This window comes from Symphalangus syndactylus, chromosome 9 (genome assembly GCF_028878055.3).
Source record: "Symphalangus syndactylus isolate Jambi chromosome 9, NHGRI_mSymSyn1-v2.1_pri, whole genome shotgun sequence".
Classification (NCBI taxonomy): Eukaryota; Metazoa; Chordata; class Mammalia; order Primates; family Hylobatidae; genus Symphalangus; species Symphalangus syndactylus.
This window is the reverse complement of record NC_072431.2, coordinates 50,043,984-50,070,356: the sequence shown is the minus strand read 5'-3', so window position 1 is coordinate 50,070,356 and position 26,373 is coordinate 50,043,984. Positions and strand designations below refer to the sequence as shown.

Genomic DNA, 26,373 nt, shown 5'->3' with positions numbered 1-26,373 from the left:
TTAATCTGTGACCTCTGGAAAATTACTCAATCTCTCTAAAATAGTTTAATCACTATTTTAGAGAGATTGAGTAATTTTCCAGAGGTTATATAGTCAGTAGATGATAGGAAGCAGTTGTGATTTCCATGGAATAAAAATTTCAGTGGTTGATGGCCTTACTTCTCTCAGGATCTCTAGAAGAGTACCTAATAGTGGTTTAATATTGATATAGGGAAGTCATTGTTTTTGATTAACTTTAACCTTACCTTCTTATTGTCCAGTGGAGTTTTCTGATAATCACAAGAAAGAATATTTAGCCCCAAACTGGGTTAGTATGAGTACTTAACTAGGTGGTAATCTTAGATTTAATTAATACTGTATGTTTACAAGAGCTGCTAAGTAATGTTGATTTGTATCTTATATTTTTCCTGCCAAACACCATTATTTATCCCATTTTTTCCTCCTTTTAATATGTTTTGTATTGTGATTATTTGCATTAATGTATAATTACCTTTTTTTGAGACGGGGTTTCACTCTGTTGCTCAGGCTGGAGTGCAGTGGCACGATCTCGGCTCACTGCAAGCTCCGCCTCCCGGGTTCACACCGTTCTCCTGCCTCAGCCTCCGGAATAGCTGGGATTACAGGTGCTCATCACCAAGCCCGGCTAATTTTTTTGTATTGTTAGTAGAGACGGGGTTTCGCCGTGTTAGCCAGGATGGTCTTGATCCCCTGACCTCGTGATCTGCCTGCCTTGGCCTCCCAAAGTGCTGGGATTACAGCTGCTCATCACCAAGCCCAGCTAATTTTTTTGTGTTTTTGGTAGAGACGGGGTTTCGCCGTGTTAGCCAGGATGGTCTTGATCCCCTGACCTCGTGATCTGCCCGCCTTGGCCTCCCAAAGTGCTGGGATTCCAGGTGTGAGCTACCGTGCCAGGCCTTTTTTTTCTTTTTCGTTTGAGATGGAGTCTCACTCAGTTGCTCAGGCTGGAGTGCAGTGGCGTGATCTCAGCTCACTGCAACCTCCGCCTCCCAGGTTCAAGCGATTCTCCTGCCTCAGCCTCCCAAGTAGCTGGGATGACAGGCATCTGCCGCCACGTCTGGCTAATTTTTGTATTTTCAGTAGAGACAAGGTTTCACCATATTGGCCAGGCTGGTCTCGAACTTCTGACCTTGTGATCTGCCTGCCTCGGTCTCCCAGAGTGCTGGGATTACAGGCAAGAGCCACCACTCTCAGCCCTATAATTACTTTTATTTAAAATACTGGTACATACATTTTGGGGGCACAGGTGTTTTTGTTTTTTTCTTCTTCCCCCCTTTAGGGTCTTGCGCTATCACCCAGACTGGAGTGCAGTGGCTGACTGCAGCCTTGACCTCCTGGGCTCCAGTGATCCTCTCACCTCAGCCCCCTCAAGTAGCTGGGACTATAGGCATGTGACACCATGTCTGGCTAATTTTTGTATTTTTTGTAGAGGCGGGGTTTGACCACGTTGCCCAGCCTAGTCTCAAGCCCCTGGATTCAAGTGATCCACCTGCCTCAGCCTTCCAGAGTGTTAGGATTATAGGTGTGAGCCGCTGTGCTCATTCTACTATAATTTTTAATTGAAATTGTAGCTTATTTTTATGTTTATGAGCTGGCATGTATTTGGGTCTAACTGTAAACCCAGAAGTGTGAGGTAATGTTTGGGACTACAATCTTTAGGAATTAAGATAAAGCATAAGAGTAGTTTAAAGATAGTAAGTTAAAAATAAGTACAGAGCTAGGGAATCCATGACTGATACTGTGGATCGAGGAAGTCATCAAGGAATCAGATGACTGTGTTTTTGCTCTGCCGTCTTCGATTTGTCTTAATTGCAGACAGGAAGGAGGGAAGGCAGAAGAGCAGAAAAGACTTCTTCACAGCTTACTCACCTATACCTAGAAATAGCCTTCTAAGAATCTTATATACACATCCACTTAAATTTTACTGGATAGGATGGCTCAATGGCGGAGTAGAAAAAGTAGTCAAAAACTGGGCACCCATCACTGTCCTGTGTAAAATCAGATTTTGTAATTAAAGGAGATTGGTTTATTGCATGGCAATTAATCTCTGCTACTGTAGAGATATTATTATGGAGCTCTTCTCATAAATAGAGTCCAGGCATGGTGGCTCACGCCTGTAATCCCAGCACTTTGAGAGGTGGGCAGATGACCTGAGTTCTCGAGTTAGAGACCAGCCTGACCAACATGGAGAAACCCCATCACTACTAAAAATACAAAGTTGGCCGGGCATGGTGGCGCATGCCTGTAATCCCAGCTACTTGGGAGGCTGAGGCAGGAGAATCACTTGAACCTGGGAGGAGGAGGCTGCAGTGAGCCGAGATCATGCCATTGCACTCCAGCCTGGGCAACAAGAGTGAAACTCCGTCTCTGAATGAATGAGTGAATGAACGAACAAAAAGAGTAGGAACCCCCAAAAAGGAAATGAAGACACTGGAGAACTTGTTCACACAGTGATTGCCTTTATTTTCTTATAGAACTGTCAATTGAAATAGCTAAATGGCAGAGTAGTTGTAACAGACATTGTTGAGTGCCATTCCAACAAATACATGGCCTGACTGATGTTTCAGAATCCTTTTCGAGTCTATTTATTTATTTATTTATTTATTTAGGACGGAGTCTCACTCTGTCGCCCAGCCTGGAGCGCAGTGGCACAATCTCAGCTCACTGCAACCTTTGCCTCCTGGGTCCAAGCGAGTCTCCTGCGTTAGGCTCCTGCGTATCTGGTATTACAGGCGCTACCGCCATGCCTAGCTAACCTTTTCGTAGTTTTAGTAGAGATAGGATTTCACCATGTTGGTCAGACTGGTTTCAAACTCCTGACCTCAACTGACCAGCCCGCCTCATCCTCCCAAAGTGCCAGGATTATAGGCGTGAGCCACCACGCGCAGCCCTTTTAAGGTCCTTTTGACAAGTTATTTTAGCACAGACTGTGTCTTAATTTTACATATCCCCAGTCTTACTCATTTGGCATAAATGTTTTTTCTGAAGATTGGATTTAATTTCTATGTTGAATTTTAACAACATGATTATTGTTAAGATAGGGCAGTCCTGAATCTAAATGAATCTATTTAGATTTCAAAAATGTATTAAATCAGTGGCCCCAGTAGTAGTGATTTTTGATGGAATATATTAATAATTGATTTTTAAAATGATAGCCTTTTTTGACATAATGTAAACATATGCTTCCATTTCTTTGTCAAATGGGGATAATGAGAATGCTAAAGCAGCTAGGACAGTATTTCTCAAAGTTTTGGCATTTTGTGCTGGATAATTTGTTTTTCGGGACTGTCCTGGTGTGTTGTTGAAGTTTAGTAGTGTCCCTAGTCTCTACTCACTAAGATGTCAATAGCATCCCCTCATTTGTAACCAACCTAAGGTATTTCCTGGTGGGAAATTGCCCCGGCATACAATATCTAATAAATATTACTTACTTGTTTTAAAATATATTTTTGACTTATTGAGTGTTTTTGGTTCGGCTGTACTGCAGTTTATCAAGATGCAAGTTTTGGGTAGAGCAAGGACAGCCTGGGGATTTATTTAAAAAAATATATTTTAAAATCTGTTCTTCTGCTGTGATAAAAGACTATAGCACAGCTAATGTTAGAGTTAATCTTTAGCTTGGACATCTCTTTAACTGTGTGCTTATTTTCTTTTAAGATATTCTGTGTAGTGCAAAAAGACTCAAGTTGTTAATGCAGCCTTTGAGTTCCATCCATGTGAGGACAGAAACTCTAGCATTAACAAAACTAGAAGTCTGGTGGTATTTACTGATGAGACTTGGACCTCATCTTCCTGCTAATTTTGAACAGGTAACATTACAAGTGTTGACTATAGCACTTTATGTTTTTGTTAATGTGTTCTTAAATTCTTACCAATGTAATCTTTTAGTGTTATTTTTGCTATTTATTAGCAGACTAGAACATATAAAAGATCTTTCACTTTACTGGCAGAGAACTTAAATTCATTTCCCACAAGGGATATTGTTCAATTGCTTGAAATGGAGCCCCTTTACCTGAAATGTTTTTATTTATTTATTTTGAGACAGAGTCTTGTTCTGTTTCCCAGGATAGAGTGCAGTGGTGCGATCTCAGTTCACTGCAACCTCCACCTCCTGGGTTCTAGTGATTCTCCTGCGTCAGTCTCCCGAGTAGCGGGGACTACAGGTGCACAACCACACCTGGCTGATTTTTTGTATTTTTTAGTATAGACAGGGTTTGACCATGGTGGCCAGGCTGGTCTCACACTCCTGGCCTCAAATGATCTGCCCATGCCAGCCTCCCAAAGTGCTGGGATTACAGGCATGAGCCACCGCGCCTGGCCCTGAAATGTTTTTTAAATCAGGAAGTACTCAAATATTCATTCTTACTCTACAAGCATTATGATTTTAAAAAGAGTCTTTTTTTCCCTAGAGTGTTTGGAATATAATTGAGAAGAAAACCAGCGTCAGTGAAATAGAAATCAGCCGGGCGCGGTGGCTCACGCCTGTAATCCTAGCACTGGGAGGCAGAGGCAGGTGGATTGCCCGAGCTCAGGAGTTTGAGACCAACCTGGGCAACATGGTGAAACCCCGTGTCTACTAAAATACAAAAAAGTAGCCGGGTGTGGTGGCATGGGCCTGTAGTCTCAGCTACTCAGGAGGCTGAGGAGAATTGCTTGAACCCAGGAGATGGAGGTTGCAGTGAGCTGAGATCATGCCACTGCACTCCAGCCCGGGCAACAGAGTGAGACTCCATCTCAAAAAAAAAAAAAGAAAAAAAAAAAGAAATCAAGTGCTACACTGGGTAGATACAAGGTTGGACCAGTTCTTATTTTTTATTCCTCCCTCCATTTTCTAGGCTGCATAGTGATAACCAATGACTTAATCCTATTTGTAGGTTCTTTTTAATTGTTACACAATGATTTTACGAATTTTTCAGGATTTTCATATCCTTACTGGTATTTACATATAAAGTTTAATCTTAACCTAAATCTTTTGAGTTATTTGCAATTATTTCCATCCTTGGTTTTTAAATTTTTTTTTCTTTTTTGAGATGGAGTCTCGCTCTGTTGCCCAGGCTGGGGTGCAGTGGCGCGATCTCGGCTCACTGCAAGCTCCACCTCCCAACTTCACGCCATTCTCCTGCGTCAGCCTCCTGCGTAGCTGGGACTACAGGTGCCCGCCACCACGCCCGGCTAATATTTTGTATTTTTAGTAGAGACGGGGTTTCACTCTGTTAGCCAGGATGGTCTTGATCTCCTGACTTTGTGATCCTCCTCCCTTGGCCTCCCAAAGTGCTGGGATTACAGGCGTGAGCCACTGCGCCCAGCCTGGTTTTTGAATTTTTTTACAGTTAAAAGGAGCAGCTTTACTAACACCTTTTTCATTTCTTTATCACTTATTTTGGATTTTGGGGGTATATTTTACTTCTGGGGGTATATTTTGGGGGTATATTTTATATTTTACATAAAATATGTCCTTATATTTTATATTTTACATAAAATATGTCCTTATATTTTATATAAATAGCTGCATAGCAGGGAATGCATTCTTGGACAGGAGGACTTACACTTAAGCTGTTATTCAGTTCTTAATTTTTTAATATTGAGTTTCAAATTTATACAACATGAAGTAATTGAAGATCGGCATTGTCAATAATGTAATTTGGATCGTAATGAATTTTCCAAATTCTACCATTGTAAGGGTCCAATAGGCTAATTCTTTGCATTTGTCCAATACATTAATTGGAATAATTTATTTGGTAACTACATGTGACTGGTACTAGGATGATGTTAGAAATGAGCTTTGTCTTAGTTCGTATTTTCCAAAGTTTTAAAAAGTTAAAATTAGTCTACCAATAATGTGTACCAATTCAGATGTTTATGTACATAAACAAACTTAGGTAATACACATTTAGGGCAAATACAGTTGTTCATATTTTTTCCAAATTCCATTTTTTAGCCTGTTTGTGCATGGAAACGATCTGTAAAATGCAATATATTAAGGCTCCATTTAATGAAATTTATATTATGTGAGGCTTTTAAAAACTGACAATTGTATAGTTTATAGATCGATGTTTTCTCGTCTTTTACCCCATAGGTTTGTGTGCCTCTGATTCAAAGTACAATAAGCATTGATTCTAATGCCTCACCTCAAGGCAATTCATGTCATGTAGCTACATCTCCAGGTTTAAATCCTATGACTCCTGTACACAAAGGTAAGAGGTAGATATTCTTGATTTTTTTGCTTTTTTAATCAGGCTTTGTTGACCTAGAACCATAGTTTTGAAGTAGGAAAAAAAAAAAGGCTTTGAGAGGTTTTGCTCAGTGTTTTTCGTTTGAAATGAAGCACTTCATAATTTTTAGGTTCGTTACCAAAAAATCCATTATGTTTTCCTGTTTTTTTTTTTTTTTTAATATTACTGTTGTAAGCGCATTGTTGTGGTTAGAAGACGGATGTTTTTTCAGTACATTATGTGAGGTACATTACAAAAAAAGCCTCAGAGCAGCTAACGTGAAACTGTTGATTTTAGAACCAGAATCTTAGTGCTATTAAAAACAACACATCGGCCGGGTGAGGTGGCTCACGCCTGTAATCCTAGCACTTTGGGAGGACGAGGCCGGCAGATCACTTGAGGTCAGGCATTCGAGACCAGCCTGGCCAACACGGTGAAACCCCGTCTCTACTGAAAATAAAAAAATTAGCCAGGCATGGTGGTGGGCCCCTGTAATACCAGCTACCTGGGAGGCTGTGGCAGGAGAATCGCTTGAACCCCAGGAGGCGGAGGTTGCAGTGAGCCGAGATCTCGCCACTGCACTCCAGCCTGGGCGACAGAGCGAGACTCAGTCTCAAAAAAACAAAACAAGAACAACACTTTAGCCAGGTGCAGTGGCAGGCACCTATAATCTCAGCACTTAGCGGGGCTGAGGTGGGAGGATCACTTGAAGCCAGGAGTTCGATACCACCTGTGCTACGTAGTGAGACCCTGTCTCTACAAAAAATTTAAAAATTACCTGAGCACAGTGGCATCCATCCATCTATAGTTACAGCTACTTGGAATGCTGATGGGAGAATTGCTTGAGCCCAGGAGTTTGAGGTTATAGTGAACTATGATTGTACCACTGCACTGCTGCCTTGGCAGTACGAGACTGTGTCTCAAAAAAAGAAAAAATCTTAGCAGTTATAAAGTGCCTCTTTATGTATATCATTGAAAGACATATATACATATGTATATCATAGAAAGACATGATATACATATGTATATCATATGTATTATTTTATGTTTGCCATCTGAGTCTTCAAAATTTATGTTACAGAATACCTGCATATTAATATTTCAAGGTATGGATTAATGCCTGAGACGTTTAAACTCTGTTTTTAAAAGTTTCGTTGAAATGAAATATATGCATTTGGGTAGCTAATATAAAATAAGCTTGTATGACTTACCCTTTTTTTTTTTTCTTAAAGGTGCTTCCTCCCCGTATGGAGCCCCGGGAACTCCCCGAATGAACCTGAGTTCGAATTTAGGTGGAATGGCTACAATCCCTTCCATTCAACTTTTGGGACTTGAAATGTTGCTTCATTTCTTGTTGGGTCCAGAAGTCTTGAGTTTTGCTAAGCAAAATAAACTTGTGCTGAGCTTAGGTATTTAAATGTTTTAAGAATAATTTTAATTACTAACAGTCTAGGACTTAATGCATTGGGGTGAGGAGAGATGTTATTTTTTCACAGCCAAAATATTTTATAATTGTTTATGAAATATGAATCTTTTATAAAAAACACATCTACTTAATAGACATTTTAAAGTTTTATAGTGAGAAATGTATTTCAGAAATCTGTTGTTTTACATAATTATCTTTTATTCTCCCCTTTCAGAGCCACTGGAATATCCGTTAATCAGCAGCCCTTCTTTTTTTTCCAAACATGCAAATACAGTTATCACTGCTGTTCATGATAGCTTTGTTGCAGTTGGAAAAGATGCCCCCGGTAAGAGAATTTGATTTATTACTTGCTCAAATGTGTGTTTAAAAAGAAGAAAAAATAGGTCAGTCACAGTACCTCACACCTGTAATCCCAGCACTTTGGGAGGCCAAGGTGAGTGGATCACTTGAGCTCAGGAGTTCGAGACCAGCCTGGGCAACATGACAAAACCCTGTCTCTACAAAGCATACAAAAACTAGGTGGGCATATTGGCAGATACCTGTAGTCCCAGCTACTCAGGAGGCATAGGCATGAGAATTGCTTGAGCCCAGGAGGTGGAGGTTGCAGTGAGCCAAGATTGTGCCACTGCACTCCAGCCTGGGTGATAGAGCAAGACTCTATTAAAAAATAAAAAATAAGATAAAATAGCAAATATTTGTATGGTGCCATCTACTGGCCAGATTATGCATTGAGAACTTTATTCATTTAATTTTCGCTGTAACATTCCATGTTAGTTCATTTTACAAATGAGGAAACTGGGTTATACAGGAAATACATAAGTTGGGCAGAGTCACTTACGAGTGGTAGTACTGTGTCAGGCTCTGTGGCTCTAGCATCTGTGCCTAAACTCCTGTGTTATATGGCCTATCAAATAATGAGGAAAGGCAATTTCAAATATTGTTTGGTGTTTAACAAACAACTGGAAAAAGAATCACAATGAATCACATAATTTTTTTCTATTGGTTGTTAGATACCCTTCTGAATCTCCATGAACAATCTCTGCCTCAAAAGTAGTGGGCATTCAATTCAGAAAAGAAAGATAATAGAAAAAAAGATAAAGCAATTACCCTTAGTTACACAATTCATTGTTAACATGTTATAATTGTTTTAAGGAACACATTTATGGCTGGACATGGTAGCTCATGCCTGTAATCCTAGCACTTTGGGGGGCTAAGGTGGGAGGTTCACTTGAGACAGATGTTTGTGACCAGCCTGGGAAATGTAGTGAGAGTGCTATCTTTACAAAAAATAATTAGTTGGGTGTAGTGGTGTGTACCTATAGTCCTAGCTACTTGGGAGGCTGATGTGGAAAGACTGCTTGAGCCCAGGTTGTTGAGATGACAGTGAGCTATGATTGTGCCACTGTACTCCAGCCTTGACAGAGCAAGACCCTATCTCAAAAAATAAACATATTTAGTTTCTACAAACAAAAACGAAGTGATAGTGTTTTATAAACTTACTACAGGGTTGAATATCATGAGGAAAATTAAGTATTGTTCAATTTATTTGTTTAATGTAAGGAAGTAAAGGGAGAGTGTTAGTCATAGTACGTAGTCATATGTACTTCATTTAAAATACTCAAGTTTATTTTGTTTGACAGATGTGGTTGTCAGTGCTATCTGGAAGGAGCTAATTAGCTTGGTGAAGTCAGTTACTGAATCAGGTAAGCACTATTACACTGATCAAATTTTTTTTTGAAACAGGTGGTGATCAGATGATTTTTATAGCATCCGGTGAATTTTTTGGCAATATATAAAATTTACTTTAGAAGTATTTCTTGCACTACCATAGCTTCCAGTTTTTAATTTGTAGTTAATGCTTGAACAACACTGGGGTTAGGTGTGCTGACCCACCACACGGTCGAAAATCTACATATAACTTTTGACTCCCCCAGAACTTAACTACTGATAACTTACTATTGATTGGAAGCCTTGCTGATAACATAAATAGCTGATAAACACATATTTATATGTTATGTGCATTATATGCTGTGTTCATTAACAATATAGTAAATTAGAGAAAAGAATGTTAGGAAAATCATAAGAGAAAACATAGTCATTAAGTGGAAACCGGTTATGTTCTTGTCTTTATGTTGAGTACACTAAGGAGGGAAGAGGAGGGGTGGAACTTGCTGTTTCTGGGATGGAAGAAAATCTGAATATGAGTGAACTCATGCCATCCAAACCCGTGTTGTTCAAGGGTCAACTGTACTTAGTATTGTTGATTTAGAAAAAAAAATAAATTTTTACAGCTCTCTGTATAGTCATCTCTAAAATAACATGCTTAGAAATACACCCTTCTAGCCGGGTGCGGTGGCTCATGCCCGTAATTCCAGAACTTTGGGAGGCCGAGGCGGGCGGATCATCTGAGGTCAGGAGTTTGAGACCCGTCTGACCAACATGGAGAAACCCCGCCTGTACTAAAAATACGAAATTAGCCAGGCATTGTGATGCATGCCTGTAATCTCCAGCTACTCGGGAGGCTGAGGCAGGAGAATTGCTTGAACCTGGGAGGCGGAGGTTGCACTGAGCTGAGATGGCGCCATTGCACTCCAGCCTGGGCAATAAGAGTGAAACTCCAAAAAAAAAAAAAGTAAATACACCGTTCTCGGCCAGGCATGGTGGCTCACGCAGTAAATACACCGTTCTCGGCCAGGCATGGTGGCTCACGCCTGTAATCCCAACACTTTGGGAAGCTGAGATGGGCGGATCACCTGAGGTCAGGAGTTTGAGACCAGCCTAGCAAACCCATCTCTACTAAAAATATAAAAATTAGCCAGGCATGGTGGTGCACACCTGTAATCCCAGCTACTCAGGAGGCTGAGGCAGGAGAATTGCTTGAACCCGGGAGGTGGTGGTTGCAGTGAGCCAAGATTGTGCTCCTGTACCGTACCAGCTTGGGTGACAGAGCAAGACCCTGTCTCAAAAAAAAAAAAAAAAAAAAAAAAAAAAGAACTATACCCTTACTTTTTTTTTTTTTTTTTTAAATAGGTAACAAAAAAGAGAAACCAGGTTCTGAAGTTTTGACTCTCTTATTAAAGTTTTTGGAAAGCATAGTAAAGTCTGAAGTATTTCCTGTATCAAAAACGCTGGTAAGTATAATACCCATATGTTGGACTTTAAAAACCATTTTCTGAAGTTAAATTTTATATTGAAGATATTTGCACAGATCTAGTTTGGGAAGACTTTTTTTATATCAAGCATTCATCAGCAGTCTAGTCCTGTTGCAGTAAGTGCCATTCTATTAACTGTAGAGTCATTTGAAACCTTTTTAATAAAGTGAGTATAACAACAGACACAAAAGTCTTCAGTGTGGTAAGAAAAAAGTATCCGCCATACAGAGAAAAACTAGGGTAAAGGACATGAAACCTGAACTGAAGAAACTCAGATGTCCTTTATTTTTATGACAAGATTGTTGAAAACTACTAATAGTTAGGTGGTACTTTGTTTTAAATTAACTTTTTTAACCAAGATAATTACTTTGGTATTAAAACACATTTTTTTTTTAAACCTGTGTAGTACAGGAAGAAAAGTGAATTGGATATGATTTTGATGATGGACATCTCAAAATAAGCTCCAATGGAACAAACAATACCCTTAAATTCTGATTTTGTTTTCCTTTATGCACTTTGACAGTTACTTGTTGTGTGGCAGTATAGCACAGTGGTTAATATCAAGGGCTCTGGAGCAGACTAGGTTGAATACCAGCCTAACTATTTATTAGCTGAGTAAATTTGTGCAATTTATCTATTCCCTTGGCTTTGCCTAACCCAATATGTAAGGAGGGAATGTAGCAGTAGTTAAAGACTAAATGAATTGATACATGGAAAGTACTATGGGCCAGGAACAAACTAATACTGTCTATTATTATTACTAATCTTTCAGATGACAATATGTGAAAATGTATTTTCACTGACATAACTCTTCTATAACATTTAAGTTATGTAGTGCATGTTCATACCAGTATATTACCGCTGGGCATGGTGGCTCACATCTGTAATCCCAGCACTTTGGGAGGTCAAGGTGGGCAAATTGCAAAAATTAGCCAGGCGTGGTGACGTGCCTGTAATCCCAGCTTTTATGGAAGCAGAGGTGGGAGAATCACTTGAGCCCATGAGGTTGAGGCTGCAGTGAGCCAAGATTGTGCCACTGCAATCCAGCCTGGACAACAATGAGGCCCTGTCTCAAAAAAGAAAAAAAAGAGAGTATGGTAGTATTTTTGGAGAGCAATTTGGTAGTCTCAGTCAGTTTGATTTAGCAATCTCAGACCCAACTATTAGTTAGCAGTCCTTTGAATATTTGCTTTGGGTACCAGTATAATTAATTGCAGAATTTCTATTAGTAGTATAAAAAAACATAGAAATAGCCCCAAGGTCTCTTAATAGAAAAATGGTTGACTAAATAATGGACATTCATATAGCAATATTTTTATATATTGACGCAAAAATTCTGTAACAAGGTAAAATGAAGGTTAGTTGCAGAGTTTAATATCATTAGTGATTTACAGTGTAATGGCTTTAATGGTTTAAAGGAATGTGTGTATAACTGGCTGCCCAAGAAGTTGTGTGTTTTTCTGTGTACTTACATATACAGAAATTTAGAAGGTCTAGGAAAATAGACTCTGAACTGAAAATATTGATTATCATTGGAGATTAAAGACTTTACCTGCTTTTTATATTTCTGTTTGAACTTTTCAAACGGATGCAGTATATTCATATTAGCGAATGAATGTATTTGATCTTTTTTAACTAATGAGATTATATTTATGTTAATGAATGAACATTACTTGTAATTGAGATACAGTTAACACTCAGATTTTTATTAGATAATATTTTTATGGCTAATTTACTGTAAAACCTTTTATCTCTCATAGGTCCTCGTGGAAATTACAATTAAAGGACTTCCTCAGAAAGTGTTAGGTTCACCAGCATATCAGGTTGCTAATATGGATATTCTTAATGCAAGTATCTTAAATGTAATATGATGAAGATTGGCCAAAAACATTTATACTTCCCTTTTTTATATTTTATTTTATTTTATGTTATGTTATGTTATTTATTTTTGAGACGGAGTTTGGCTCTTGTTGACCAGGCTGGAGAGCAGTGGCACGATCTTGGCTCACTGCAACCTCTGCCTCCCAGGTTCAAGCTATTCTCCTGCCTCAACCTCCTGAGTAGCTGGGATTACAGGCATGTGCCGCCATGCCCGGCTAATTTTGTATTTTTATAGAGATGGGATTTCTCCATGTTGGTCAGGCCGGTCTTGAACTCCTAACCTCAGGTGATCCCCCCGCCTTGCTCTTCCAAATCCTGGGACTACAGGTGTGAGCCACTGTGCCCAGCCATATTTCCCTTTTTTTTTTTTAACGAAAGATAACCTTGTAAAATTCTGAGAGTATTGGATTTGAAGTATATTGACCAAATTAAAGGAAAAACTGATAGTTAATGTAAAGAATTAAATATGCTGCTATGTGAATGAAAAAACTATTTTCCTGGATTAAATAAATGGCTCCAAAAGGAAAGTTTCCTATTTGTTTATATACGATAATAGTGTTGGTTACTGCCATAAATATTGGAAGCTAATGGAAAATGCAATTAGTATCTCTAGGATATAGGCACTGGGATTCCAGTAAGTTTTAAATCAATGTTCTTTTTATATTTGGAATCTCATAATTCCTTGATTTTCTGTGTAGAGGAAACAGCTATGATTAGACTATAAAGAGCTTGATTTTTTTTTTTTTTTTTTTTTTTGAGACGGAGTCAGGCTGTTGCCTAGTCTGGAGTGCAGTGGTGTGATCTCGGCTCCTGCAATCTCCTTCTCCTGGGCTCACGCCATTCTCCTGCCTCAGCCTCCTGAGTAGCTGGGACTACAGGCGCATGCCACCCTGCCCGGCTAGTTTTTTTGTATTTTTAGTACAGATGGAGTTTCACCGTGTTAGCCAGGATGGTCTCGATCTCCTGAACTCGTGATCCACCTGCCTCGGCCTCCCAAAGTGCTGGGATTACAGGAGTGAGCCACTGCGCCCGGCCAAGAGCTTGATTTTTGTGTGTAGTTTATGGAAATAATTTTACTAACATGGTTGTCATACCCTAAGTAATGCCAAAAGTTAAATTTGTCATGCTTAAAACGGTTTTATTTCTTAAATAACCAATTATAAAAAACAAGTGTTCTATTCTTTGTAACTGAGAAGATTGACTTCATTTTCTCCTTCAGGGAACTCCAGCTTTGTTCTTAATTCAGTTAATTTTCAACAATTTCTTGGAATGTGGTGTATCAGATGAAAGGTAAGTTTGTACTTTAACTTGAAACTTTGTCTTGGAAAGGTTATGTAATGAATGAGATTATGTACTATTTCATAAGTTTAAGTTTTTTTTTTTAAAAAAGGATTCGTTAACTTTTTGTCAGTTATTTTAGAATTTTGTTAACATTAAATTAATATATTCCTGCCAAAAAGTTGATGCATTGTTTATAATTTTTTGTTCAGGTTCTTTCTCAGTTTGGAATCACTTGTAGGCTGTGTTCTTTCTGGTCCAACTTCACCACTAGCTTTCAGTGACTCAGTTTTAAATGTTATTAATCAAAATGCAAAGCAGTTGGAAAATAAGGAGCATCTCTGGAAAATGTGGAGTGTTATAGTCACCCCATTAACTGAATTGATTAATCAGGTATGAAATAAATCTGCTACATATTTTGGATAATATACCTTTTTTTTTTTGTTAGTGCAATTGGGAAATGAATAGAAGTTTGAATTTGAATAGAAGATAGTAAATATTTTTTCTGGTGGAATTGGCAAACGTACTTTTGATTGATTTTATTGCATTTCTGCCTCACTGGTAAAGAAACTATAACTTAATGGGGACTAATCAGCTTCATTTTCTTCAGTAGTGATTATAAATGTAGAAGGCTCACATAGATGTAAATTCTTGTCTCTTGGGTTCTTTCAGTAGTTTTATTAACAGGGAATAACAGTGGTTATCTTGACTAGGCTATATATTCCCATAGTTAAGCCACGTTGGTGATTACCTCAAAGCCATATAGCATTTCCTTAAGTCAGGAATCTGTTGAGAGTTGAATAATCTGTGTATTTAAATACTTAAATCCTTAATATTTATCTATTTAACAAAAGTGGAAATAGTGACAGGCTGTGGAGCACAAGTTCTGTTTATGATTTGTCAGCCTCTTTGTCAGTCTTTAAATGGGAATACGCATTCTCTGGGCTAATAGTGCTGTAATTCAAAAATGAAATAACTTGAAGGAATTTTGTTGTTGTTGTTGTTGAGTTGGAATCTCACTCTGTCACCCAGGCTAGAGTGCAGTGGCACAATCTTGGCTCACTGCAACCTCCGCCTCCCAGGTTGAAGCGTTCTCCTGTCTCAGCCTCCTGAGTAGCTGGGACTACAGGTGCACGCCACCATGCCTAGTTAATTTTTGTATTTTTAGTTGAGATGGGGTTTCACTGTATTGGTCAGGCTGATCTCAAACTCTTGACCTCAGCCTCAGCCTCCCAAAGTGCTGGGATTACAGGCATGAGCCACTGTGCTCAGCTTTTTACGTTCCAGTTAACGTAGCCCTTGTTTTGGCTACTCAAGCTAGCACACTATTCTTCTGGAAGAAAAGTCATTTACATTCTTAAATAGCTTCCCACTGTTAGAAGGATCACAGAGACCCTTTTTATTGTATTAGTTTTTGCTGGAATCCTGTGTATATACAGTAGAAGACTTTGGAGTTGGCTCTGGGATTCTTTTTTAGAACTTAAACATAGTGCATAATTTCCCCAGGTTGCTAGTAACAAATTACAGCCAACTGGTGACTTAAAACTACAGGGATTTATTCTCTCACAGTTCTGGAGACCAGCTATCCAAAATCAAGGAGTTGGTAGGATTGGTTTCTCCTGGAGCTCTGAGGCAGAATCTATTCATGCCTCTCAGCTTCTGGTGGTTGCTGGCAATCCTTGACCTTCCTTGGGTTTTAGCTGCATCACTTGACTATGCCTCCATCTTCACATGGTATTGTTCTCTTTGCCTATCCAAATTTTCCTCTTACAGAAAAGACTCCGTTCATTGGATTGGGGCTGACCCTAATCCAGTAGGACCTCATCTGAACATCTGCAAACTTTATTTCCAAATAAGACTACATTCGTAGGTTCCAGGGGTTAGGAGTTAAACTTATTTTGAATCTCATCATTGGGGAACACAGTTTTGCCCACTACTTATAAATAAGTTATGTTACTACTTAGGATTAGAATAAGATGGTAATTTGTCTAACTTCATTATTTTTCTTGTTTTAGACCAATGAAGTAAATCAAGGTGATGCCTTAGAACATAATTTTAGTGCCATCTATGGTGCATTGACTTTACCAGTAAACCACATTTTTTCAGAACAGAGATTTCCAGTGGTAAGGCATTGTCAAGTATTGACTTCTGAGGGATTTGTATTTTTCTGAAAATATTATTTCATCCTTTATAATCAGTTTCCACAATGATTTTTCTTTTTCTTTTTCTCTCTCTCTTTTTTTTTTTTTTGGTGACAGTCTCACATTGTCGTCCAGGCTTGGAGTACAGTGGTGCAGTCTCAGCTTACTGCAACCTCTGCTTCCTGGGTTCAAGCAATTTTCCTGTCTCAGCCTCCCAAGTAGTGGGACTACAGGACCATGCCACTGTGCCCAGCTAATTTTTGTATTTTTAGTAGAAATGGAGTTTCACCATATTGGTCAGGCTTGTCTCGAACTCCTGACCTCAAGTGATCCACCCGCCTTGGCCTCCCAAAGTGCTGGGATTACAGGCGTGAGCCACCATGCCCAGCCCACAATAATTTCTAAAATAAGACTTCTTTATGACTTTATTATTAGCTTAGGAGAATGATGAAGGACAAGAGAAGTTCTTATGGATCTTTGATAATTTTTGGTATCATGGCCTTATTTCGTCTCTTCAGTTAGATCTCTGGGGTGTGGGGGAAAGGTTATTACCCTGTGTTAGTCTCTTTTTTATTTTGAGACAGAGTTTCGCTCTTGTTGCCCAGGCTGGAGTGCAGTGGTGCAATCTTGGCTCACTGCTACCTCCACCTCCTGGGTTCAAGCAGTTCTCCTACCTCAGCCTCCTGAGTAGCTGGGATTACAGGCGTTCGCCACTTCGTCTGGCTGATTTTTTGTATTTTTAGTAGAGACGGGGTTTCACCATGTTGGCCTCGAACTCCTGACCTCAGGTGATCCATCCACCTCGGCCTCCCAAAGTGCTGGGGTTACAGGCGTGAGCCACTGCGCCCGGCCGTTAGTCTCTTTTTTGACACACTGAATGTTGCAGTGTTTTTTAAAAATGTTAAAGATGTATTGATTCTATAAACTTTGATAGATAGGTATATATTAACAAAACTTCTTTTTTTATTGTTATTGGTAGACCACCATGAAGACTTTGCTTAGAACTTGGTCAGAATTATATAGAGCATTTGCTCGTTGTGCTGCTTTGGTGGCAACAGCAGAAGAGAACTTGTGCTGTGAGGAACTTTCTTCTAAGATAATGTCCAGTTTGGAAGATGAAGGCTTTTCTGTGAGTTTGTCCTGATGCTACCTTTTTTTGTTTGTTTTTAAAGGATTCTTTTCAAGTAAATGGAGATAATATTTGTGAACTATCACTTATTACTGCTTCTATTTATATGTGACAAAGTTGATACTGAAAACTAGTATGCTTTGTATAACAGTTTTGTGTCTCTGGGCTCTAAGGTTCATGTTTTGGGATCATTAACAGTGAAGATCTTTTACTATACTGTGTATCTCCTTGTGCTTGTGTCATTCTAGATTAACACGTCAAGGGCCTTGCTGTCCTGGACCTCACTTTCTCATATGTATCTGTTAGATGTTTAAATTCAATCCCTTTGAAAGTTTGTAGTCTTAGAAAATATAAGTCTCTTTTCTCTTTCCTTCCCTCCTCATTGAAAGGACAGTTGTTGGAAACAGATTGATATGTGTCATTCCAGAATAGACCTCTTTCTGTTTACACATGTCATTTGTATATTGATAACTTGCATATGCATATGAATACGGTATTCTTGCCAATGAAATCCTTATTGCATTTATTCCTAAGTAATTTTGTAACTTTTCGTAAAACACTGTCTTGGCTCCGTTTCAAGTCAATCCATATAGCTCTATTATTTGTTTCAGCTGCTGTCTAGTATTCTGTAGTATGGTTGTACCATTACTTGGAATTCTATTATTTATTTATTTTATTATTTTTTGAGACGGAGTCACTGCCGCCCAGGCTGGAGTGCAGTGGCACGATCTCAGCTCACTGCAGCCTCTGCCTTCTGGGTTCAAGCGACTCTTCTGCCTCAGCCTCCCGAGTAGCTGGGACTACAGTTGCACACCACCATGCCCAGCTAATTTTTGTATTTTTAGTAGAGATGAGGTTTCACCATGTTGGCCAGGCTGGTCTCGAACTCTTGACCTGAGATGATCCACCTTGGCCTCCCAAAGTGCTAGGATTACAGACGTGAGCCATTGCACCTGGCCTGGAATTCTATTATTTTAAGGACATTTTGGTTGTTTCAATTATTTATTACTGTGTATGATCCTGGTAATGGCCTTCACACAGAAACCGTTGTTTTTCCATGCAGATTATTGAAATGATATTTGTTGTGCTTGTTTTCTCTACATCTTATATCTAACACATATTTTAATGAGGAATAAAAGAAAGTAAAAATAACAGTTCTTTTTTTTTCCCCCTGAGACAGAGTCTCACAGTGATTGTCGGGTGACAACCCAGGCTGGAGTGCATTGGTGCAATATGGGCTCACTGTAACCTCTGCCTCCAGGTTCAAACGATTCTCCTCCCTAGTAGCTGGGATTACAGGTGTGCACCACCATGCCTGGCAAATTTTTGTATTTTTAGTAGAGAGGGGGTTTCACCATGTTGACCAGGCTGGTCTCGAACTCCTGACCTCAGATGATTAGCCCGCCTCAGCCTTCCAAAGTGTTGGGGTTATAGGCATGAGCCACCACGCCCAGGCAAAAATAACAGTTCTTATTGTAAAAGATTACAAACAATAAAGCAAATTCCCCTTCACACACGTCTTCTCATCGTAATAATCACTACCCATAGATGTTCATTGTTTTAGTGTTTTAAATGGATTTATATACATATCCTCTACTTGTTATTAGCACAATTCTAATTGCATTTGTCAGAGTGACTTTAAAAATGTAAATCAGATCTTGTCACTCTTGAAGTACTATAGTTTTTTGTTAGATTTGGAATAAAAATCTGAGCTCCTTACACAACCCATGAGGTTTCTGCTTCCTTTTCCAAAGGACTTACCTAATCGCACTTGTTTATTTTTATTGCATAGCATCTTGTTATTTCCTTTTTAGTACTGTCTCGAAATTGTTTATTTCTGTACTTTATTATGTTATTTCACCCACACTCCATGAGGTTAGGGACACTGTCTGTCATGATGGTGATTATCTCTGGGATCTGTCTACTGAATAAATAATGTGCGGGTTTTTCTAACTGATCGGGAAAAGAGTGACCCTCAGTTATCACCTTTTAAAAATGGTCTTAGTTAGGCTTTCTCCCTTTGTTCTTTTCCAGAAGAAACTTGGAGTCTATCAAATTTCACAAAATACCCTGTTGAGATTTTGCTTGGCTTTGATAAGGGTGAATTCACAGATTAATTCGGAAAAGAATTTACGTCTTTCTAATCAAATTGTTCCTTCCAAGGATTTGTGTTTATTTAGGTCTTCTAAAGTTAACCTAACTTGATTATTGTTTTTAAGCTATTTTTTAATGTATTATAAATGGGTCTGTTCTTCCCTCATACTTGATTGTTGCTGAAGGACATAAAAGTTGTTGCTTACATATTTCCTTGTATTGAAATATGTGTTTTTGGGATACACTTCTTGGTTACAGTGCTATTCTTTTAAATTATCATAGGATTAATTTTTTTTCTGCATGTATATCTTCATTAGTGATATTGGAGTTCTCATTGTTCAATTTTTGTATTATGGCAATAGTGACCTCTTAGAATGATTTAGAAAACTGTTCTTCACCAATTTATATAGTGTAAGAGGAATGCCAGATCTACAGTTGTATTCTTTTTTCTTTCTCTCTTTTTCTCTTTCTTTTCTTTCTTTCTTGATGAGGTCTTGCTGTGTTGCCCAAGCTGGAGTGTAGTGGCTATTCACAGGCACCACACACACTATAGGCTCCAACTCCTGGGTTCAGGCAGTCATCCTGCCTCAACCTCCCAAGTGGGTTGGACTATGTGATGCCAAGCCCATCAATCTTTTTGTTCTGAAGTCTTCTCTTTTCTCGGTTGGACTTGGTAATTAAAGGCTTATCTAAGTCTACCAAGGAAAACAGCATGTAGTTTTATTTTATTGATCATTACTACACAGCTTTTTACTTTTCTTTGTCGTTACATACATTGCATGGTTTTGTTTTAAGGCTTTTTTTCAAACATGCATGTAAGACTTTGATTACTGCCATCAGTGATCATATAGACTACTTTGATGCCTTTTTTTTTTTTTTTTGAGACTGAGTTTCACTCTTGTTGTCCAGGCTGGAGTGCAGTGGTGCGATCTCGGCTTACTGCAACCTCTGCCTCGGGGTTCAAGTGATTCTCCTGCCTTAGCCTCCCTAGTAGCTGGGATTAAAGGCGCGTGCCACCACGCCTGGCTAATTTTGTATTTTTAGTAGAGATGGGGTTTCTCCATGTTGGCCAGGCTGGTCTTGAACTCCTGACCTCAGGTGATTCCGCCTGCCTTGGCCTCCCAAAGTGCTGGGATTACAGGTGTGAGCCACTGCACCCAGCCTTTGATGCCCCTTTTTTTTTTTTTTTAAATAGCACTGGGGAACTTGGGTGCTTTGTAAGTTGAGATTTTTTTATGGATATGTGTTGCTATTTTATCATTAGTTTTTTATTTTACTGTATTGTGATCAGAGAGGATCATCTGGGACTTCTAATTTTGGAATTCGTCCTGTGTTACAACTGTGATAATGTAGTTTTATAATTGTTTATAAGACACTTGGGATCAGGTATCTCCCTGACTATGAATTTCCTGTATATTAACATGTTTATTAAATACTTTGCTGCCATATTGTTATACATTAGAGATTAATGACTTGATGTTTTCATGGTATTGTGTTCCTTGTTACTGCCTTTTTCTTAAATTCTACCAGCTTGAAATTTATTATACTTTCTTGAAAATTTGTGTCAAATATGTCTTTAAAAACACCATCCTAAGCAATAATTCTTTTTTTTTTTTTTGCCATTCTTAATTTTTTTTTTCTTTTTTATTATCATACTTTAGGTTTTAGGGTACATGTGCACAATATGCAGGTTTATTACATATGTATCCATGTGCCATGTTTTGCTGCACCCATTAACTCGTCATTCAGCATTAGGTGTATCTCCTAATGCTGTCCCTCCCCCCTCCCCCCACCCCACAACAGTCCCCGGAGTGTGATGTTCCCCTTCCTGTGTCCATGAGTTCTCATTGTTCAGTTCCCACCTATGAGTGAGAACAGGTGCTGGAGAGGATGTGGAGAAATAGGAACACTTTCACACTGTTGGTGGGACTGTAAACTAGTTCAAGCATTGTGGAAGTCAGTGTGGCGATTCCTCAGGGATCTAGAACTAGAAATACCATTTGACCCAGCCATCCCATTACTGGCTATATAGCCAAAGGACTATAAATCATGCTGCTATAAAGACACATGCACACGTATGTTTATTGCGGCACTCTTCACAATAGCAGAGTTGGAACCAACCCAAATGTCCAACAACGATAGACTGGATTAAGAAAATGTGGCACATATACACCATGGAATACTATGCAGCCATAAAAAATGATGAGTTCACATCCTTTGTAGGGACATGGATGAAACTGGAAAACATCATTCTCAGTAAACTATCGCAAGGACAAAAAACCAATAATTCTTTCCTTTTTTTTTGACGGAGCCTTGCTCTGTCGCAGGCTGGCGTGCAGTGGTGCGATCTCGGCTCACTGCAGCCTCCGCCTCCCGGGTTCAAGCAGTTTTCCTGCTTCAGCCTCCCGAGTAGCTGGGGTTACAAGCATTCACCACCACACCTGGCTAATTTTTGTGTTTTTGGTAGAGACGGGGTTTCACCATGTTGGCCAGGCTGGCCCCGAACTCCAGACCTTAGGTGATCCGCCCACCTCAGCCTCCCAAAGTGCTGGGATTACAGGCGTGAGCCACCAGTCCTGGCCAGCAACTTCTTTTTATGTTTTGTTTCCACTGGGTTTAGTGAATATTTTTACTTCATAATTTTCAAGAGGAATTTGATAGAGAATCTGTGATCCTAGTATTTCCAATCTCAGTTTATTGGTTGATATGCTGGCTTTTATGGGGATCTTAAAGGTGAATTATTTTTCTTAAATATTGAGGAAGAGAAAGTACAGTGTTTGACACACAGCAGTTAACTGAAAAAGATTTGTAATCATGTATGGTCATGCATCTCATATCAATGTGTCAGTCAACAACAGACCGCAAATCTAGTGCTACATATCCTAAGCAGAACGTTATAATATGGTATTTTTACTGTGTCTTTTCGATGCTTAGATACACAAATACATACCATTGTGTTACAGTTGCCTACAGTATTCAGTATAATAACTACACCCCTATACAGGTGCCTAGGCTATGTGTTTGTAGCTTAGGAGCAACAGACTATATAGGTGTGTAGTAAGCTGTATCATCTAGGTTTGTGTGAGTACACTGTGTTCTCACAAGATGAAATTGCCTGATGACCCATTTTTCAGAATGGATCTCTGTTAAGCCATGGGTGGCTGCACTTAATGTACTGTAAGCTGTGGCATGTGTGTTACATAGGATTGATGGGAGTAACAGTCTTATATTTTTTCATGTTGCTTACTCTTGTTGAATACTGTCCCAGTACTTGAATGTTTCTAACGGTGATACTCTCTTCCCTAGAATTTGTTGTTCGTGGATAGAATTATTCATATTATTACTGTAATGGTTGATTGCATTGACTTCTCACCATATAATATTAAATATCAGCCCAAAGTTAAATGTAAGTATGTATTTTTTAACCTTCGTTTGTCCAGTATTTCATAAGCACTACTGAACTTTGCCAGGGGAAGTCCTAATACCTTGGCCACCTCATTTTACTAACTTCTGATCTTGTTTAACCGTGTTAGTTACTATGCTAGGAGCTTTCATACATGTTCTCTTTTTTCTTTTTTTCATATGCTCTGTATCATTCTCTTATCTGTATCACACAAAATGTCTTTACTCCTTTTTACAACACAGAGAGATAAATACTATTCTAATTAGAGATTGCCTAATAGTACAAATGGTTTTACCCATTCCATCTGGTATGAAGGATTATCTGGACAAGAAAGGATTATCTGGACAAGAAACTTAGACATAACTTAAAATGTTTTTATTTGCAAGCCTGATTTAAAATAGTCATTGAATTGACATTATAATTTAAAAGAAAACAATGGGATCAGTTAATTGGTTATTTTTTCCCAGAAATGTTACAAAGTTTAACTCATCGTTTACCTGAAAAATGGTAATTAAATGATTAAAATTGGACAATTGGGATCATAACAAGTTGTGTGATTTTTAAAACCATATGCCTTAGTTAGTTTTAAGTTATTTTGTAGCAAATAGTTTTAAAATCTGTTAATTGATTCATTGAAGTCAGATATATCCACCTATGTTTATATGTTCATATCATATAGGTAGTGATAATCTGTCATTAATGAAAAATGTTAGTTAATGTTGAGATATATTATTTCTTCTTGTTTAAAGATTAGGAACATAAAATTATCTACCAATAAGATCTGCCATTGATGAATTTTCTAAAACATTCTTAGAATCTTTTTTGGTTTTTGAATTTTTATTAAGTAGCAATATGGAGTAACATGTTAAGCTCCTGAAGTATATTATAGGTCAGAGCATCCCGGCCTGAGTGCCGTGGAAATACAGGTTATAGATGTTCTTGACATACTGATCTTAGCTCTCTTCTTGGGCTGACCAGGACCTAATCTGATTACCTCAGTGTGTCAGAAAAATAGGCTTATCTCTGAAAACCATAAGTATACCAAGATTGTATAACACATGATGTCAGAAATTAATAAGCCACCAAAGTTTCATAGAGCAAAGATGATCAGTCTCATTTTGACATAATTTTACCTATGTTGGTACTTCTGAAATTAGATTTAACCGAATATCCAATTCAGGAACCCACAGTTACAAATGTCTTTTCCACTCCGTGTCCATGCAAAACAGAGCCAGAGTTCCTCTTGCTGTAAAAGTTGGGTTAATGGGGAGATTTTAAAAAGGAGTTGAGAAGAGGAAACAATGTTAAGACTAACCGAAAAGAAATTGTTATTATCAGGATCACCTTGGGATTTTTTGGTGACTTAACGTTGGTGATGATTTCAAATTTAGAGAAATATTGCAAGAGTTTACACGGAAACTTCGTATTCCTTTACTCAGGTTCCTCAATTAACGGTTGATTGCATTTATCTTATCTGCTCCCCCTCCCCCCAGAATATACATTTTATTCTTTTTCCCCGCTGAACCATTTTAAGGTATAGTTTTAGACAAGTTGACAACCTGGAACAGTTCCTCAGTCTTTTATGTCCTTCAAAAAGCAACTTTAGGCTGGGTGTAGTGGCTCACGCCTGTAATACCAGCACTTTGAAAAGGCTGAGGTGGATGGGTCACCTGAGGTCAGGAGTTCTAGACCAGCCTGGCCAACAGGGCTACAACCTGTCTCTACTAAAAATACAAAAATTAGTGAGGCATGGTGGTCTGCGCCTGTAGTCCCAGCTACTTGGGAATCTGAGGCAGGAGAATCTCCTGAACCCAGGAGGCCGAGGTTGCAGTGAGCTGAGATCATGCCACTGCACTCCACCAGCCTGAGCAACAGAGCTAGACTCCGTCTCAAAAAAAAAAAAAAAAATGGCAATTTTACTTTCTTAGAGTCTCTCAATCTGGGATTATCATATTGCTTTAAGATTAGATTCAGGGTCCATTCATTACTGGAGTACCACAGAAATAATGCTGTAGTTCTTTTTCAGTTCATTATTTTCCCATTATTGGTGATGTTAACACTTCCTGTTTGTTTGAGGATGGCATCTGCCAGGTTTTCCACTGCAAGGTTAATTACTAAATACTTACTGTGGCACAATTATTACTTGTTTCTCTAGATACACTTTCATTTACCATCTAATATCACATGGATTATGCTATTCATTCCTTTTCTGTGTTTGTCTCTACTGTCTCTAATAGTGAGAAACCTAGTTTTTGTTACCCTTAATGTATTTACAACTTGATCATTCACTTGTATGTAACCAGTCTCCTGACATAGGGCTGTCAGCTCACCTCAACATTCTGTTGGAATTTCTGGATATAGTTTTTCAATGTACATTAATGTCTGAGAAATTGATTCCAAGGAGAAAAATCAACTTCCTTTTAGTAGCAACACTTGTTTTTCATGTTACCATACGAGATTAGTTTTAATTAAGCATTCATTTTCTGTTAAATTTGAGATCTCATTCCTTAAAAGAATGAATTGATTGAGAGAAACAAGTAATTTTGGAATGGGTAAATTTTTGGGGCAAGAGCTATGTGGGTTTATTCTTCTAGGTAGATGTTTACAGAGGGATTATCTAAGGGTACAGAAGAAAATCAGACAGTACTTTTAGGACAAATCTTTTTCTTTATATCTAGGAAATAGGCAGTAGACTTAACTGCATTCTTTCTCAGCTTTGCATCTCTGACTTGTTCAATGTTATTTGTAGGGATCAATGTACTATAGATGAGCAAAAAAATGGTCCGTCATTCTTAGTGGAAATTTTTTGTTTTTAAAACTAACTTTCAAAATTTAAATTTGGAACCTATCTTACGTAATTTAGTACTTTCTTGCATATTAGTTGTTGAAATTTTATGAAATGTAAAATAAAAGCTTGAGATGCATTTTGTAATTCCTAAGAAAAAATGGACTTGTTTTTCTGGAATTCATATTCATGATCCACCAAGTAGTTTTCGTCTCCCATTCTCATTTGTAAAGATAATGTTCTAGTGATACTTATCCATTAATGGTACATTATGTTATGATTTGTTTGGGGTGTCAGTCAACAAACGGACATGTATTTGATGTATCTAACATTTAAATGTGAGCTATAAATTGTAAAAATGGACAGTGACGCTATTTTCAATTTATTTGAGTTTTTAATTAATTAAATTTTTGTTTTTAGCACCACAGAGACCTTCAGATTGGTCCAAAAAGAAGAATGAGCCCCTAGGGAAATTGACTTCTTTATTTAAACTTATTGTGAAAGTGATCTATTCTTTCCACACTCTGAGCTTCAAGGAAGCACATTCCGATACCCTCTTCACTATTGGCAACTCAATCACCAGCATTATTTCCAGTGTACTTGGACATATTTCTTTGCCTTCTATGATCCGAAAAATATTTGCAACTTTAACAAGACCTCTGGCATTATTTTATGAAAACTCAAAGTAAGTATTTTGGACAAAGTAGCTTTGAATTAAATGTATACAATTTAAATATAGGTAGCAACTTTTTTTTTTAATCAGCTGTGTTGTAGATGGTAGTCTTGACAATTTTGTAGAGAGGGTAATAAACTACACTTTTGTTGAAAAGATAGTTCAAGTAGTATAGAAATAT

General features: G+C 38.3%; 1 protein-coding gene across 20 annotated transcripts in view; it reads left to right on the top strand.

Annotated features, from left to right (window-relative positions):
- The window catches only part of RIF1 (replication timing regulatory factor 1), a 162,079-nt gene that overhangs the window by 20,060 nt on the left and 115,646 nt on the right, over window positions 1-26,373 (top strand). For 18 of the 20 annotated variants that reach the window (XR_010122484.1, XR_010122481.1, XR_010122482.1 and 15 more), the window contains exons 10-22: window positions 3,676-3,827; window positions 6,095-6,212; window positions 7,463-7,639; window positions 7,871-7,981; window positions 9,297-9,359; window positions 10,687-10,787; window positions 12,569-12,655; window positions 13,909-13,979; window positions 14,180-14,360; window positions 15,983-16,090; window positions 17,088-17,237; window positions 22,638-22,737; window positions 25,940-26,204. Coding sequence is in view for 3 of the 20 variants with exons in the window: in XM_063646039.1 (XP_063502109.1) it covers window positions 3,676-3,827; window positions 6,095-6,212; window positions 7,463-7,639; window positions 7,871-7,981; window positions 9,297-9,359; window positions 10,687-10,787; window positions 12,569-12,655; window positions 13,909-13,979; window positions 14,180-14,360; window positions 15,983-16,090; window positions 17,088-17,237; window positions 22,638-22,737; window positions 25,940-26,204 (1,684 nt within the window). In the remaining 17 variants the exon portion in view is untranslated. The remainder of the gene's footprint in view (window positions 1-3,675; window positions 3,828-6,094; window positions 6,213-7,462; window positions 7,640-7,870; window positions 7,982-9,296; window positions 9,360-10,686; window positions 10,788-12,568; window positions 12,656-13,908; window positions 13,980-14,179; window positions 14,361-15,982; window positions 16,091-17,087; window positions 17,238-22,637; window positions 22,738-25,939; window positions 26,205-26,373) is intronic. The other 2 variants (XR_010122487.1, XR_010122483.1) reach the window with 1 other exon arrangement.